An 18,943-nucleotide genomic window follows, 5' to 3' on the forward strand; every position below is an offset into this window, starting at 1 on the left:
AATTCATGTGGGATTTCCTCAGCATCCATCTGTAAAACTCTCTGAAATACAGTGAAAGACAAGATTGTGTAGTTCAGCATAGAGTTAGTATACAGTTAATTTACATGTAAAAAGGTTACATGTGTAGTATGCAACATCACAGTGCTAAAGTGAACAATACATGCCTCCACATACTCATGCCACAGCTGTTTGACCCTCTCTGAATTCCGCTCAAAAGGCACTCGATAAAGTTGTTTCATTTGAACCTGATGTCTTTTCAGGATGCGTGCCAGTGTTGAAAGTGAAAGTGAAAGTGTAGAAAGAAATACATGTAACCTCCTGTAAAATGTCACAGGAATGGGTATCAAAAGTGCTGATATGGTGCATACCATAAGCAGCTGATTACTGTAACTATAGACAGATTTTTTTTTTAACTATTTTACCTATTTTCTTTTCCTCTACCTCAACCTCAGCCTCTACCTCTGGCATGGCCTCCGCTTCTTCCTCTTCCTCCTTCTCCTGTGCCGTGGATTCCCCCTCTCACCTTCACTCTTTTTCTTCTGACTCCTTCCATTTTGTTTGAAGACAGGTGAACTCACATGCTGCATTTTTATAGTGCATAACCTGATTGGTGTGTCTACAATTAAGCAATCATATGTTTGCACACCTGAGGGCTGTGTTTAACCAATTGGCTCATAGGTGTGGTAATTTGACAGTCAGTGTTTTGCTTCTGTGTCTAATGTATAAAAGTGTGTTTAGTGTTTCACAAATCACTGTGTGTATTGTTTTGCAAAAAGTGTGAGGCTGACATTGTGCTTATAGTGGTGCAAATCTGGGCCGATGTTTTGCTCCTTGAGTGTAAAGTTTTGATAGTTGTGTAATACTTTTGATTTTAGTGTTTATGCAATTGAAAAAAACTGTTACAATCCTCTGGAGCCTATCAACTGATCAGCGAAAACACTGAGCATCTTTTATTTTTAGCAACGTAACTTTATTAATGCATCATGTGGAGACAGGCTGAGAAAATGTGGAGCTTCCACACACCATCATCACACAGCTTATTTTGGATATTGGCATAAACAGATCCTCAGTGGTAAAGGTACAAAAACAAGTTGGAATAAAATAACCATCTCTAAAACAAGAAGAGGACAAGAGTAAACCTGTGCAGAAGTCTTAAATGAAAAGGTAAACAAGTCTGTGAGGAGACAGGTGTGCAGCCTTCCTCTTCTTTGTCTCTTGTCTCTGTTGTTGTTGTTGTTGTTGTTGTTGTTGTCTGTCCTATTCAGGCATGTCCTGCTATCTGGATCATGTGCTGTTACACCTAATGCATGCATGTGGTTCACAGCATGAAATGTGGCTTATAGCTCAAAGAGGTCACATGCTACTAAAACTCATTGTGTCCTGAAGCGCAGCTGATGGGCATGAACACACACACACTCCTTCCTGTCCCACTTTCATCAGCTCCCAGTGTTTTATGTATGTGTGTCCTTAATCCTCCCCCACAGTCACAGCAGCACTCCTCATCCTCACTGTTTCCTTTTCCTCTCACATCAGGCTGATTACACATCTGTATAGTGAGCATCAGTCATCAGGCTGATCACACATCTGTACAGGGAGCTGATCACACATCTGTGATCACCAGAGCGTCAGTCATCAGGCTGATCACACATGTGCTGATCACACATCACACATAGTGAGCAGTTTTACAGCGTTATTCACTTTCTGGTATCTTCTATCAGACTCTGTTGAACCTCAGCCCAGGTTGTACTAATGTTCACTGACTTCATCTGGAGCCATCTCAGATGTAAGATTGATGATAATAGCCAATCATAGAAGAATATTAAAACTTAAATGTTGACTTTACAAAATCAAGAGTTTGTTGTAACATGTTTTATGATATGACTTTGTTAACTTCATTAACTATTAAATTACACATTTCAGAAATGCACATGCCACAGTTTTTATATTTTTTAAGTTGATGAAATAAAAAGTAACACTGCTTTGACGACAGTGAAATAGTGATGGTCAAACATACACCATTATACACAGATGTTTAAAAGCAGAAGTTTGTTCCACCACTTCCTGCCCCAGCTCTCTGCCCTATTGTGTTCTCTTACCTGGTTCTAATGTTGTGACACATTTTAAAACAGTGTAAATAAAAATGCACTGCTTTGATTGACTGAGAAGAGTAAATATTTCTATTACAATGGTCTATGGGTCTGAAAGTCTTCAGTTTCTCATCAACAAATCTTTGTGAAACTTCATCAGCTACACTTCAGCTGCAGCTGCTGACGTGTGTGTTTTGCTGCTTGAGTGCCATCTGCTGGTCAATTGCTGAACAGCTGATATCCTGGACAAGTGTAGAAACCAAAGCACTGCTCAACACACAGGTCATCTTGTTTTTATTGGGTCAATGAGAGAAGTAGGAGCATTGTCAGCAGGTTAATACATCAGAGACATTTACATCATGCACATGAAAACTGCAGATAAAGCAATAAACAAAACACACAAGAGACGTTTGGTCAGAATGAATCCCCTCAATCCAAACCAGATTCATCTTCCAGGGACAAATACACGCTCACTGTTTAATGGTCCAATACATGAAGGGGTTTCAACAAAGACAGAGCTAGAGACAGAGCTTCACTCCACCTTATCTGACCCACCTTCACTCAGCTCAAAGACCAGACTCCAACACAAACAGAGATGACACACACAGACCAGACAACACAGCAGCAGACAGAACATGAAGTGACAGATTGATGCTCACATGAACAAAGATGACAACACAGATTTGACAACATGACACTGTACTGTACACTGTTCAGACACACACGCTTGCACGTACACACGCACACACACACACACACACATCAGGAACACCGAGTAATGGCAACAAGTGGTAAATTTCAGAGTCAAATCAAACATTTAGTGAAATTAAATCTAATGAAATCCTGCAGAGATACATTAGCAGAACCATTCCCTCAGAGCAGTACCACCTGTCACTAATATTTAAGTAAGGCTATCACAGGAAGGTCTGCAGTGACTTCAAACTAATGAACTTATTACAGAAAACATATGTTAAATAACTTCAACTAGTTTTCCTCATACAGTACAGGCTTCATCTGGTGCAGTCAGACTGAATGCAGCATAGAGAATCCTCAGGTGGCTGGGCAGAGGAGTCTCCAACAGGTCAAGATTAAAATCACTGGGGTTTAAAAGAAGCAGTTTAGTGAAAGTCTGAGACTGAGACTCTTCTCCAGTCGTCTCACCCCCATCAGCTGGGCCCAGACCACCAGATCGTGTTAGTGTCCGTGTTACAGGATTTTTCATCCTCATCCTCCAACAGAATCTACTTTGAATACTTCAGGGCCAGCTGCATGGGAAAATACAAATACACATTCAGATAATAAACATGATAATATGTTATTAATAATTTATCTTGTAGAAGTGGTGTGTGTTGTGTGCAGCTGTGTGTTTTTATGTCACCTTGTGGGCAGTGTCGGCAAACTGCTGAGCTTTGTGCATCAGCTCCACAGTCTTGTCCTCAGCACGAGTCAGTCTGTCTCCACGCTCCCCCAGAGCCACGTTGACCCTTTGGACGACATTACCCATAGTGCCTGTGACACACTGCCCAGGCTGTCCTATTCATACACACAAACAAAATTATATACATACAGTGGAGGAAAGAATTATTTGATCCCCTGCTAATTTTGTTAGTTTACCCCCTTACAAAGACATGAACAGTCCATAATTTTTATGGTAGGTTTATTGTAACAGAGAGAGACAGAATATCAACAAAAATTCCAGAAAACAAACATTAGATAAAGGTTATAAATTAATTTGTATTTGATCGAGTGAAATAAGTATTTGATCCCCTACCGACCAGCAAGAATTCTGACCCCCACAGACCGATTATGTGCCCATGAGGCAGTCAAATTAGCCCTGTCCCTTTAGGATAGTCCTAATCTCAACTCGTTATGTGTATAAAAGACACATGTCACAGAATCAGTCTCTTCCATTCAAACCTCTCCACCACCATGGGCAAGACCAAAGAGCTGTCAAAGGATGTCAGGGACGAGATTGTAGACCTGCACAAGGCTGGAATAGGCTACAAGAGCATCAGCAAGAAGTTTGATGAGAAAGAGACCACTGTTGGCACGATAATTCGAAAATGGAAGAAATACAAGATAACAGTCAATCGCCCTCACTCTGGAGCTCCATGCAAGATCTCCCCTCATGGGGTAAGGATGATTCCGAGAAAGGTGAGGGATCAGCCCAGAATTACACCGGAGGAGCTTGTTAATGATCTCAAGGGAGCTGGGACCACAGTCACCAAGAAAACGATTGGTAACACATTTCGCCGTAATGGATTGAGATCCTGCAGTGCCTGCAAGGTCCCCCTGCTCAAGAAGGCACATGTACAGGCCCGTCTGAAGATTGCCAATGAACACCTGAACGATTCAGAGAAGGATTGGGAGAATGTGACATGGTCAGATGAGACTATATTGAGCTCTTTGGCATCAACTCGACTCGCCATGTTTGGAGGCAGAAAAATGCTGAATATTACCCCAAGAACACCATCCCCACTGTAAAACATGGAGGTGGAAACATTCTGCTTTGAGGCTGTTTCTGAGGCTGACCTTAATACCATAGAAAATCTGTGGAGGGAGCTGAAACTTCGAGTTGCTAAGCGACAGCCTCGAAACCTTCAGGATTTGGAGAGAGGAGTGGACCAAAATCCCTCCTGAGATGTGCGCAAACCTGGTGACCAACTACAAGAAACGTCTGACCTCTGTGCTTGCCAACAAGGGTTTCTCCACCAAGTACTAAGTCACGTTTGCTTGAGGATCAAATACTTATTTCACTCAATCAAATACAAATTAATTTATAACCTTTATGTAATGTTTTTTTCTGGATGTTTTGTTGATATTCTGTCTCTCTCTGTTAAAATAAACCTACTATAAAAATTATGGACTGTTCATGTCTTTGTAAGGGTGTAAACTTACAAAATCAGCAGTGGATCAAATAATTATTTCCTCCACTGTATATACATGTATATATCAGAGGAGCATACATGAGCTCTGGGGATCATGAATATTCACTGTGTCACAGTGTCGCTCCAGTCATGGGGACCACTAATGTGCAGACTACATGTCAGGACAGTCAGTGTTGACAGGGAGATGGACAGATGGACTGAGAAGACAACTTCAAAGTGTGAACCCTCACAGACCAGCAGGGTTGGTGTGTGAGCACAGCCTGACAGTAACTGACATCATGCTGCAGAATCTCAAGGTGTCACAGCTGTTAGCTGAACTTCTGTTTCAACTCAGCTGCAGCTTCAGGTATGTTTCAGAGGAGTTTCCAACAGGTGCAGTCTTCAGCTGAAACCAACTGCAAAGACTAGACACACTGTCAGAAAGGAGCACATATCTAACACCTGAGAAGATGAGGATTTTAAAGCAATCCTCCTGATCCTGACCATACCAGAAACAGTTCTTCAGAGACAGGTTTGTCCTGCTAATTTATGCTGCAGTTTGCACACGAAAGGCAGATAAAAGGGATGTCTGTAACTTCTGCATCTAAGGGTCTTTCAGTCTAAACAATAACAAATAATGGCACTGGGTGACATATTGAAGTAGCATGGGATCATGGGAGTTTCACCACCATTACCGTCAGCTTCTCCTGGTTTGTATTCCCTCAGTGTCAGTGGTTCAGGAGGTTTTTGCATGCCGCTGAATTATCCACAGAGGTGTCCTCCTCTCCATAACAAACAGACCAGGGGATTTAAACCAGTAAAAACACGGAATAAAACAGTTTCACTTTAAAAATCTGTGATTCACCGACGCTCTTCAGTGACACAGGACAGGGTGTCTCCAGCAGCTGGGAGCTGAGCTGTCTAACATTTCCTCAGCTTGTTTCTCTGATAACTTCAGATCCAGACGTCCAATGACTACAATCCTTCATCTGGTTAGTATATATATATAATATAGAGTTGAAAACCACCAAGGTGTAAAAAGTGTATGTGGCTTAAAACTAGATAAAAGATAAATGTTGAGCTTCTGTCAGACAAACACACTGACACATGATCATAGAGGATATAATTACATTACCATGATTAAAATCACAGATTTCTCTGGCTTGAGAATTGGAATTGGATGGAATAATTTTGGATAATGTAAGAAAATAACTCAACAACATATAGAACATAGATCAAGTCAATTTAGACATTTTAGTGTGGAAAAGTTTTAACATTTTTTACAACATTTTAACAGATTATCTCTAATGTTACAGATTATAACATGTCACCAACACAGTTAACAAATTCACAACTATGAGTTCTTTGCAGGAAGTATCACCCTGCCGAAGTGAATGTGAGCAAGGGCCCTCACCTCTGAAGACAATTCCCCTGTGTGTTTGGCTGAAGCATGCTACTGTAGTCTGTTGTCAGATTAATGGCAACACGTGGCACAGGTCGACTGAGGTCAAGTAGGAATTGCTGTTGAACTTGGTGCTTGGCCACAGCCTGGCACGTCTCCCACCCATTACACTGCCCCCGTCACCGGGTTCAATGGTGCACCGGGCTCCCTCTCAGTCTCAGGGTCCCCGGCTTCCTAAAGACCAGCTATTGTATCCACCTCCCCGAAATAAACAAAGTGTCCTCTCATCAGACCGCCACACCACAAAGAGGCCTTTCTGCTGCAGCAGAGAGGTGCAGCACAGTGAGGACAATAGACAAAAAGACAGAGGGGAAAATCACCCAGAGACACACAAGCCCAGGATCATGTGAACTGACCAGACATGGTAGTCTGCAGTGAAGGTGAGGAGAAAACCTGGGACAGGAAGTTTACTGATACAATAACCTGAAAAAGGTGTTAGTAAAGTTTGACCTCAGCCCCACCGAGCATCTTCTGTTGTCATGGAGACAATTCAGCTTTGCGGTATGTCTCTCTCTCTGATAAACATCCATTTAGTCCAGTGTTGCTCTCCTACTTCAACATCTTTCCCAGTTCCTCTCTCTCTGATAAACATCCATTCAGTGCAGTGTTGCTCTCCTGCCTCAACACTTTTTCCCAAACATTGATTTATTAGTATCAGCCTGCCACAGTATCAGCACTGACCTATATATATTGATTTATATGTGGACAAACCCAGTTGACCATCAGTTTCTCCAGCGCTGGGATGGAAAATGACACAGTCACCATCTCAAATGGGAAAAAAAGTAAGCTCATACAGCCCAATGTAGCAAACCAATGATAAAAAATAGCTCAACTGAATAAATAAAAAGAAAATAACATGATAAGAGTTTATTTTTCCGGGGTGACCCAACATCATTCAAACTACAGTTCCCATAACGCATCCAACAGAACCATTTCATTAAACCCTCCCTGGCTGTTATAACCCACATTGTTCAATCTCCACAACTCCACCTTATCACACAGCCTTTCAGATAGTCTCCAAGCACAGCTGGAGATCACCCTGATGACATCACTATGACATCACCAGTTATCTTCCCTGACTTGACTCTTAAACGACTATGATCAGTACCTGGTGATCGCCTTTGCTTTGCAACCATCATGTTCTTCATACGATTCAAGAAGGCCTTGCAGCGGTAGATGACCAGATTCATGGTGCAGGCATCTGAAAGAACAAGGACAGCCTGTTACAAGTAGAGTCATTCACATATGAATTAAATACGAGTCCTGAACTTCAGTGATCACTACCTCCAGTGAGTTTGGACTGGCAGTTGATGAACTCTGTCTGTTTGGGAGGAACGTAGCTCTTTCGTCGGGCCTGCAGAGCTCTGGATTTAGAGCCTGGTGAAGAGTCACTGGGACCGGCTCCAGTCTCACGGTGAGCACCCTGACTCACTCTCCCCTGGGGGCTCTGCTTGCCCAGCTTCCCAGCCTTTCCCAGAGTCCCAGCTTTACCGTCCCAGTAGGTCTGGCAGGCGTGGAACAGGATCTGGACAAAGATACACTTCTCTGCTGATGAGCTGGCTACCCACTGGTCCACAGCATTATCAAAAACCAGGTCGAACTCTGGGCTGTCCTGGAAGAGCAGGGTACAGGAGAACAAAGTCTATACTTTATTAGGAACAGCACACTAACACTGGGTAGTTCCTCAGTTCTTCGTGTCATGGATCCTCCAGATGTTGAAACTTTCCTCTGAGACTCTGCTCCATGTTGATATGACTGCTGATCTGTCAGCTGAGCATTCATGCTGTCAATCTCCTGGCGGGCAGGAGATTGGCAGCACTGAAGTGAAGGCTTCTGAAGTTCACTGAACTCACTGTAAGGTTGATGGAACCAGTTTGAGGCATGAAGCATTATCCTGCTGAAAGTTGCTATTAGAAGATGGTGAACTGTGGCCATGAAGGGATGCTCAAGAAGGCATGATCAGCAAAAATACTCAGAGAGACTGTAACATTCAGACCATAATTGATTGGTATTACAGTTTTTTGCGATTACTTCCACACTTTTTGCAATTTGGCTCATTGTATCATAACTCCACACACTAGCCAAATAAGACAAAACGCTTGGAGCTGAATATCTCACTTCTATGTCAAATTGAAATGCAATCTAAAACTAAATCCTTTTTCAAAATGGCATTTCTTAGACAAAACCACACACAAATGCACCATCTGAATGAGTCTTTCAAAGCAGCAAACCACTCTGATGACAACTGAAGAAAGCAGTGTCTTCAGTGTGAGGATACTGCTGTCCTCACAACTTTCTTTTTACAGTTTTTCACTATTGCAAAAACACAGTTCCTGAAACTAGGACCCTGTTTGTCAAAGTTCCACACACACAAACCAAAACCATATACACAAAATACAAAACATGTTACATCTCTTGCAAAAGCAAACACTATGTCAAAAACTAAATAAACTCTTCTAAGAACAATACTTTATCTTTCAAACTTTACACACCAACACCAAATATATAGATCTTTCCACCTCCAACTGCACATGACTGTGCTAAATCTAAAACATTTTTCACATTCCTACTTTCTCAAGTATAAAAACACTATTACTGTAAGTTTTTGATATATGATGTATGTTTCTCATTTATAGCATGCTGTAAATATGAACAAAAATGCAATGGGGAAACAAAATCTCTTCAATCTCAATACTGAACTGAAGATGACATGAACATACTGTACAGTAAAATACAGTAGGCCTATACAGTATTGCAGTTATCTATCCTGTCTCTGATTTCATCTGTAAGAATTGTCCTATTTCCTCTGACCTGTTCTCTTGCCATTGCCTGTCCTCTGTGTCCTCTTGCTCCTCTTCCTCTTTCTGGTCTGCCTCTTTCTCCTCTTGCCCCTTCTCCCCTTTCTCCTCTTGCTCCTTCTCCTCTTCCTATTTCTCCTCTTGCTCGTCCTCTTCTTACTCGACCACCTCTTCCTCTAATTCTTTCTCCAAAATTGTCCTCCATTGTTGGTCACACCAAAGAGCAACCCTGACTCCTATTTATGGTGATCAAGCTATGATTTCTGTGTGATCTGAATGGTTGCATGTGTCTTCTTATGTGGTATAAGCATTCACTTTTAGTTTGTAAGCAATCGGAAAAAACTGTAAGAAGAAAACATTCCCCACACCCTCCAGGTGGGTACACACTGTGTGATTTTGGGCTGTGCCAGATGGGAGACACATGGAGAGATCTTTGGTTGTGGCTCCTATAGGGTGGACCTACATGGCACTATGAGAGAGATTTGATGATGGCCATTGTCAAGTTGACTGAGAGCCTGAGACAAATTTCTGACAGTGTCAGAAATTTAGGATGACCGTCTCACAATGTGGCTGTACATTGTGTATCTCAGGCTCTCTTTTCCCTCAGGAATAGGTCCACATTCTCCTGCTCCTTACACGGAAAGTCCATTCTTGCTTCACTTCATTGTTAACTCCTATAGTGACACAGATGGATTATGCTTGCTGATAACATTTATTCTTGTATATTGACTTATGTCTGCTTCATAGCCTATATGGAGGTTTCTGTTCTTGGTGACAGGAAGCAGAACCTGACGTGGTCTTCTGCTGTTCTAGGTTGGACTCTGAAGCTTCTCTGCTCAGCACAGTTGTAAAGAGTGCTTATCTGAGTGACCATAGCTTTTCTGTCAGCTCCAACCAGTCTGTCCATTCTCCTCTGACCTCTCTCATCAACACAGAGCTGCTGCTAACTGGAAGCTTTTGTTGTTGCTGCAGTCTGAGTAAAAACTCTAGAGACAGTTGTGTGTGAAAATCCAGGAGATCTGCAGTTTGAGAAACACTTAAACCAGCAATCATGTCACAGTCAAAGTCACTGAGATCACACTTGTCCTCATTCTGATGTTTGATGTGAACATTAACTGAAGCTCTGACTAACTGAAGTCATATATATATATATGTATATATATATATATATATATATATATATATATATATATACAATATATACACTGCTGCCACATGATTGGCTGCATGAATAAGCAGGTGTACAGGTTTTCCTAATAAAGTGCTTGTTGAGTATATGTGTCTGTATTATAAATAAATGTATTATTACAAATATGATTAGAGACTACTATTGGTAAAAAGAGAATGTGTGAGTGCTGCTCACCTTGTTCTGGTTGATGCCGTTCACCTGTCGGAGCTGCTCAACTGTCCACTGAGACCTCCTGGTGAAGGATGAGGAGCCCCCAAACTGCTTCACCTTTGTAATGAGGAGCTGATGTGGCCTTGTGTTGGTCACTATATAAACAGATCATATACAAAAAATGAGATCTCTATTGAAAGCCTTCAAAAAGACTTTTTGATAGAACACTTGATTTACATAATAGCTGAGGATGAAAGCTACACACTGATCAATTTTAACAAGACTTTTGGTGTGGTGGTGTGACTTTTGTTTAGTCTGAGACTAAGTCTGAGACTAAGTTCAGTAACCAACCCTCTATGGTTGTACAGTTAGATTTGGTGATAGAGGTTCTTCTCTTTGAGAGAGCTCTCAAAGAATCCGAGCTGCGACATATACAGTACATGAGCATTAGAAATGTAACGGGCAGGGGCACCTCGGCGGTTCACCTGGTAGAGCGCGTACCACATAGGCCGTCCTAGCCGCATCAGCCATGGGTTCAAGTCCAACCCACCACCCTTTGATGCATCTCATCCCCTCTCTCTCTTTCTGACTTTCCCATCTCTAACTCACTGTGACTATCACAATAAAGGTAAAAATGCCCAAAAAATAACTTAAGAAAAAAGAAAGGCAGCAGGCCAACAACAGCAGAGCCTTGGATTACTACCATATGAGGATGAGGCTGGGTGCGGAAAGCTAGGTGTCAGCAACTGGGCTCAACAAAGAGCCAGAGAGGTTTCAGTATGTGAAAGACACAGAATCTTCCCACTGAACTCACTGTATTGAATCATCACTGAATCAGCAGCGGTGGAGCCACAGTGTGATACTTCTTGTTTAACCCCAATCTTCTGTTTGGGGTCCTCGACACCCCAGGCCTTCTTACCGCTGAGAAAATGATTTATTATGAACTTCTCTCCGAGGTTCTAACTGACTCCAAATATTAATAGAATGTGATTGATATTAACCGGACTCAACTGTTTCCCAACCCCACAGTCTAGACAGTGAGTCTGGTTCTGAGAAGGTTTCCACCTGTCAAATAAATGTTTTCTTGTCACTACCAGGTGCTGTTCATGGGGGACTGTTGGGTCGGGTATGGTCCAGACCTGCTCTATATGAAAAGTGCCCTGAGATAACTACTGCTATGATTTGGTGCTATATAAATAAAATAAACTGATTTGAACTACAATTTTTACACATTAAGCTGTGTGGTCTTTAGTGCTAGTGGAAGTAAAGCAAGTTGTATTTTCTCCTCAAATTTTCATTTTCTATATGTTGTATTTGATAAAGCTTTATTTTTTTGCTATTAATAATAATAACTTAGATTTTTATGGCAACTTTCGGGGTACCCAAAGCCGCTTTACAGAGTAAGAACACAAATAAATAAAACATATAAATGAAAACAAGATGAGACAGAATAAGGATGGCCATGATGGAGGTGATTGTGGGAAATTACTGAGCTAGAGGTGATAGGCCTTGGTGAACAGGTGGGTTTTCAGCAGGTTTTTGAAAATGCCCAGAGATGGGGCTGTGTGAATCTCTTCCGGGAGAGAGTTCCAGAGGGTGGGGGCTGCCACACTCAAAGCTCTGTCACCGAAAGATCGCATGCTGGTGTAGGGGGTGGAGAGTAGATCAGTCTATGAGGACCGTGGGTTCCAGGACGGGATATAGGGGTGGAGGAGGTCAGACAGGTAATGGTGGCAAGACCATGGAGAGATTTGTAGGTGAGGGAGAGGATTTTGTACTGAATAAGGGATTTGACTGGAAGCCAATGAAGTTGGATGAGGGTGGGGGTGATGTGCTGCCAGGGCTTGGTGTGGGTAAGAAACCTGGCAACTGAGTTCTGGACAACTGGAGTCTGTCCAGGGTTTTGCTGGGAACTCATAATGTAGGATGTACTGTGCTACAACCATAATGTAGGATGTACTTGATTTATTGATTGATTGATTGATTGATTGATTGATTGATTGATTGATTGATTGATTGATTGATTGATTGATTGATTGATTGATTGATTGATTTGATTTGATTTGATTTGATTTGATTTGATTTGTTGTTTTGTTTCAACAGTATTTGTGATAATGCTCATATTTAAACTTGAACAATTTCTCTCAGCAGAATTCTCTTCATTCAGAACTATGATGACAATATGTGTTTTGGATTGAGCACAACGGTGTGTAGTTGGTTGAACAAGAATGTGGTAATATGAATGTAGTGTTTGCCATTTGGTGCAAAAGTTTGATTTTGATCAAGTTTTTTTTTTTTTTTACAGCAAAGGGCCGTGGGTCGGAATAGAACCGAGGCCGCTGCGGCAAGGACAGAGTCCCAATGGTACCAGAGCCACAAGGTGCCCCCAGTTTATGTAGTTTTGAATGCAGTGTTTCATTTTACAGGATATACGAGGTGTTTTGCACTTTGGGTGTTTGGTTTTGTGAATTGTGTTAAGTGTTTTGAAAAAATGAGCCCTGTTTTCAAAATCATGCCTAAGCAATTGTAAAAAACTGTAAGTGGCTGCTGAGCTGCTAACAAACAATGCTTTATGTATGTGTATGGATTAAATAAAAATGTTGAATGTTAAATGGAAAAGTTTAATATTAAATCAATATGAGAGTTCAAAATATTAAATCTAAATGATACATATCAATCTAAATGTTAAATGTTAAATCTAATCTAACCCTTCTCATAACTTTTTTGTTTAACTTTGGAGCTTAATGTGGTGAAATGTTGCTGTTAATTTCAGTATGGACCACTTTACAATTGGCACACCATATGTATGGTTTCATTTTATACTGAACTGAAGGTAACAGCTTGAAACATAAACACACTGAAAGTACCACTGAGCTGAAGACTTCAAGACAGTGATGTGTTCACTTACTGATGCACACACTGAAGTGCATTTGACCAGTGATGCGATTGTTGCCTTAAAAAAAATGTAGTGACTCTTTGAACTGACATGAAGGAAACAATTTATAAAAAAAAATTCACAAAATAATTCAATACTTCCAACTGCAGTAGTAAGACGGTTCATGAAGCCAATGATGGTCAGCATGAACAAGGCAGCTGGCATCGAACAGATGACATGAGTATGAGAACCTAATATTCAATATGAAAATACTACACATTAATTAACACATCTTTAATATTTGTAATATTTGTAAACAGCTGTACTATGTCACTGGGATTCGGTGTGTAGATTTTCTGCAGCTCTTTATCCTCCATGTCCATTGACAGCTCTGCTCCTGCATCCCTGCCACCCTGTATTCTAAACAATGGCTGCTGTGATGCATTGCTCAACAATGCATCTGTTCTGAGCCTCAGTAACTGGGTTTAACCTTCACAGAAACAGGCTTAGTTGGCATGAGTGACACTCAAAAACAACACTAAAAGGTTGGACTGTGAATGTGACTTCTGGTTAGAGGCCACAGACTGGCTGGTTAATGTGGTGGTGTGAAACAAGTGAGGCAATTCGCAGGTTCTAACCATTTTGCTCTCCACTGAGAGAAGCAACGGAAGTTTATCTACTTAATGCTTTGGTTGATTTATTCGCTATAATAACCTGAAGAAATCTACCAAGTTTTATGATGATCGAACAAATGGTAAATTAGTTATGGCCAATATTAGCTAAGACCCGCCCTTCGCAAAGATAGATGGCGGCCATGTTTTTTGACCGATCTTGCTCATTTGTAATAGAAATGTGCCTCTCAGTTGCCCAAGGCTATATACCAAATTTGGTATTGATAAAGTAAAAATTTGAAAAGTTCATTTAATTTGACTATTTAATTAGCTCAAAATCCATAATGGTAGTCGCTATTATCCCAGAGGTTTTTTGTAGAGAATATTTACCTGTAGCTGAGAGGTACATTTGAAGACGATGGCACTCTCGGTGTGGTGAGGGCAGCCTTTCAAATTTTATAAAATTTTTAGTCTTAATTATAACGCCACCATATGACCAAATGGGATAATATTTTTTGTGAAGCACTGACACATGATTTGGAGTTATGATACAAATTTTCGTGTGTCTGGCTCATTCCAACTCTCTGCAAATTGAGTGGTTAAAGGTTTAACATGGCACATATTGATGAATAGGCCCTGCCCACTTTCATCAATCAATATGATCAATAACACTTCAGATTTTCATTAATATTCGGCTATCCCTTCAGGGTTAGAACCCTAATTATAGCCACAAGCGGCAATTCGCGGGTTCTAACCATTCTTCGCTCAACTGAGAGAAGCAGCCGTATTTTAGCAACTTAATTCTTTGGTAGACCTACCCTTCAGGGTTAGAACCCTAATAAATAAAATATATAAATTAAACCATGGAAAGACAGACTAAGGAGGCAATGATTAGAGGAGATTGTAGGAGATGAGTTAGCTAGAGGCCATAGGCCTTGGTGAACAGGTGGGTTTTCGGCAGTTTTTTGTAAATGTCCAGAGATGAGGCTGTCCGGATCTCTGCCGGGAGAGAGTTCCAGAGGTTGGGGGCTGCCACACTCAAAGCTCTGTCACCGAAAGATTGCAGGCTGGTGTAGGCGGTGGAGAGCAGACCAGTCTATGAGGACTGGAGGTTCCGGGATGGGATATAGGGGTGGAGGAGGTCAGACAGGTACTCAGGGGCGAGACCATGGAGGGATTTGTAGGTGAGGGAGAGGATTTTGTACTGTATGTCAGCTTTGACCGGAAGCCGGTGAAGTTGGATGAGGGTGGGGGTAATGTACTGCCAGGGCACAGTGCGGGTGAGAAACCCTGGCAGTTGTTGCATGTCATACCCCTCTCTCTCCCCTTGTTTCCTGTCTGTACATTACAGACTATGAGTGCTTATACAATGGTCCCCAGATAAATAGAGTCTACAGGGTCAGATTTTACCTGACACACAGATGAATGTGGCATAGTCTCCTTTGGCTCCAGTCGGCAGAAAGGACATCCTCTTCCTCTTTCTCCTCCGCACTTCCACTGCCACCAGCAGCCTCTCATCACGAGGGATGAAGACATCTTTGTTGATGGCAGACTGAATGTTCATTGTGGTCCTGAGACCTGCACAGGTGACGGATGGACATGACTGTGCTTGTTGAGACAGTGCACTAATGTCCAGACAGTGTAGATGTGCAACATCACAAAACAGAGAGAGGTCACTGAATAATTTTCTGAGGGTTCAAGCATAACAAGGATCATATATATTTTATAGTATGACAGCATCAGATAGCACTTCATATGATTTTAGGTTTTTATGTTTCATTTGTCTTGATCAGTAAAAACTACTGTCATGACATTGTAGATTTTCCAAAACTGACAGAAAACGAATGATCAGATATTTGGTCATTTATTGATAAAGTCATTTGTCAAACACAGACACCAGTCATACTCCCCTGTGAGGGTGAGCTGCTGTTCTGTCACTGAACATCAATACAAGGCACACATAGATCCATCTCATGGGTTTTAGTCTTAGTATATGTATTTAATACAGTATATGAATTAGTATATGTATGTAATACAGTATATAAATTAGTATTAGTATATGTATGTAATATGTAGCCTATGCGATACAATATGTGAATTAGTATTAGTATATGAATGTGATACAGTATATAAATTAGTATATGTATATAATACAGTATATGAATTATTAGTATATGTATATAATACAGTATATGAATTAGTTTATGTATGTAATACAGTGTGTGAATTAATATTAATATTAGTATTAATTAATATTAGTATTAACATCCATCTCTTCAGTTTAAGTAGCAACACGACCAGGTCAGAATTTTCCATGAGATGTCCATATTCTACCAAAGTCTGTGTCTGGTACAGCAGGGCCAGCACTATAAACTGACTGACCGACCAACCGATGACCAACCAAATGATTGACTGAGTCACTGACTGAGTGACTGACCGGCTGACTCGTTAGTGACTGTTGTTCAAAAAAGCACTTTATGACGATTCCAATGATCAAAGCAGCTTAACTTTCTGTGTGACTGATTATGTTACAGTAAATACAGCTGAAATCACATCTCAGTCTCTGTCTTTAACTGCTTTTGGTGATGTTGTCCAACAAAGTCATGGTTATAAAATCAGGATTTTAGCAGCAGCAGCTTAGAAGTGACTGCCGGTTAACATGTAGTCTTAATGGGCCACATTTCAGTCACTGTTTCAAACTTGTTCCGTTGTCAATTATGTCAGTCATGTCAATGAGTACAGCTTTATTGTGAATTCAGCTGTATTAAAATACTGTATATGTGAGCCAGAAATGAGAAGAGAAGCAAACAGATAAAGAGCTGAAACCAGCTGATACTAGACTGGATGATAATAGCCTACAACATGGTCCAGCCATGTACTAGGTCTAGACCTGGTTTGGTGTTGGTAGAGTATTTTCAGCTGTTGCTGTTAGGCTTCATAGTTAAACACAAACTATTCAGTACCAGTTCACAAAGCAGCTAATGATGTAAAAAGTCTGTAATAAGTAATGTAATAAGTCTTTTCATTTCCAGTATAGGATTCATGCTTCACCTGTAGATGGGTTTGAGGTTAACCTACCTGGTCTTGTCCTCTTCTCCACCCAAAAGCCTGAATCTTGACTCCTGTGGTGGTTTCTAGTCCAGAGAGACTGTCTTGTTAGGTCAAACATTAAATTAGTTGCCTGTTAAAATTCTCTCAGTATTTCCAAGGATTGTGTGATGAACTTATATCAGGGCTCACCGAGCGGCGAGCCTTGCTGTGAAGGCACAAATTAACCACAGTCCATCCCATTTCAAGAGGCTGACAGACACGTGGTGAGACGCTGGAAGTCAGAGAACAGTCACCAGCTGTCCATGAGACAGCTGGTACACACACACACACAAACACACACACACACACCAACCCGGGTGGTGATTGTGTGCTGTTCTTCTTTGTTGACCCACATTTCTTATAAATACATTATGACTTCATGAATGAATACAGAAAAAAATGTTATTTAATAATTAAACTTATTATCTTCTTATGTCTTCAGCTGTCAGTTAAAGGTTGTGTCTTTGGTCTGAATGATGGACAGCAAATCACATGGCTATGTGTGTCCTGACTGACAATTAAAAATGAAAGTGGTAAAACACGATGTTGTGAAGCAAAGACAGATTTGATAAAAAACTTTTTCCAGGAGCACTTGACACTTGTAAATGCTGTTACTCCTCTTACAGCAATGTGCAGGTCTGAATGATATCTGCAACAGGTTCATTCTAATCTAGTCTGCTGCCTGTGACTTCTGCTGTCAATGATGTTTGATCACTGCAAAGTTTGGATCGACACACATCCACTCACCAGATTGAAGGCAGATCTGTTGCTGTTACCTGAGACAAGGTGAGACTATCCATCATTATTAAACACGACTGTGAGCGTATAAGATGGAGGCACTTTACAACAGCAGTGACAAACATCAAAACATCAGCTCACTGACAGCTCTCAGCTCTCAGTTTACTTTTAGCTGGTTGGTGATCTACGACCACAGTGACCCATGTATACAAAGCTCTCAGTGGTTTGTTTCCCTGCAGCTAAATGTAAAAGGTGGTAGGTGATAACACAAGTCCAGATCAGTTTGTGCATTGACAGACAACTGATCATGTTAGTTTCACTGATCAGAAGAATGTGCAGCTCTACTGTAGCTTCCTATTGTGATGCAGCGTAAAGGAGCCACTATACAGAACTGTGAAATGACTACACACTGTTTACTGCTGATGTTACTTCAGTAACAACATGTGTTGATTAGCTGAGGAGTTTCTTCTGTCGTCTTCAGGTCTTCACCACATGATTGACTTCTGGGTTCATAGGAAGGATCCAAATCAAAGACAGAGGACAATACATTTGATACATAATTTAATACACAATATTATTCTTTGGAGCGCACAGAGCACATGCAATTATCTTCTCTGACAGCTTCTTTGAACCCTCTGACCCCATGCTCCTCCTGAGGGACCCTAGTTAAACAGGGGTCTTCGATTGGTTCATTCCTATAATACTGCAGGGTCACAGTTACACAGGAGTCTCTGATTGGTTCAATTCTGTAATCCTGCCAAGTCACAGTTACACAGGAGTCTCTGATTGGTTCAGTCCTGTATTTCTGCTGAGTCACAGTTGCACAGGTCACTGATTGGTACTGACTGATTGATAAAAATGTAGGTCTAATGTTAAATGAAAACAATAAACAGTGAAAAAAAAATAGATGCGCGAAAACCCGCGAAATGGAAACATTGTTATAATTCCTATGGCCTCAGCTGGCCACAGCAGTCTATATGTATGGGCTGCCTAATGTAAAAATTTGGTTACAAATTTTTAGCTGATATATTTTGAATATTTAGCTCACTTACATCACATTTAGCTATCATTTGAGA

The 18,943-nt window shown here is 41.0% G+C and overlaps 1 protein-coding gene across 4 annotated transcripts; it reads right to left on the bottom strand.

Moving 5' to 3' along the window:
- Positions 1-2,373: 2,373 nt before the first annotated feature.
- LOC111240329 (syntaxin-binding protein 6-like) lies at positions 2,374-17,296 on the bottom strand. 4 transcript variants are annotated; one of them, XR_002665934.1, is made up of 7 exons: positions 17,118-17,296; positions 15,450-15,617; positions 10,578-10,708; positions 7,701-8,028; positions 7,525-7,617; positions 3,466-3,571; positions 2,374-3,352 (listed from the first exon to the last, which is right to left on the bottom strand). XR_002665934.1 is itself a non-coding variant. In XM_022770298.1 (7 exons), the coding sequence occupies exons 1-7, from the start codon at positions 17,206-17,208 to the stop codon at positions 3,329-3,331; spliced, it is 990 nt and encodes a 329-aa protein (XP_022626019.1). In that variant the 5' UTR covers positions 17,209-17,296; the 3' UTR covers positions 2,374-3,328. The 4 variants fall into 4 exon arrangements, 3 of the variants coding, with proteins under 3 accessions (XP_022626019.1, XP_022626020.1, XP_022626021.1); XM_022770298.1 differs by having other exon boundaries at positions 3,466-3,620; XM_022770299.1 differs by having other exon boundaries at positions 7,525-7,636.
- Positions 17,297-18,943: the final 1,647 nt, after the last annotated feature.

This window comes from Seriola dumerili, unplaced genomic scaffold (genome assembly GCF_002260705.1).
Source record: "Seriola dumerili isolate Sdu_G_001 unplaced genomic scaffold, Sdu_1.0 BDQW01000025.1, whole genome shotgun sequence".
Taxonomy (NCBI): Eukaryota; Metazoa; Chordata; class Actinopteri; order Carangiformes; family Carangidae; genus Seriola; species Seriola dumerili.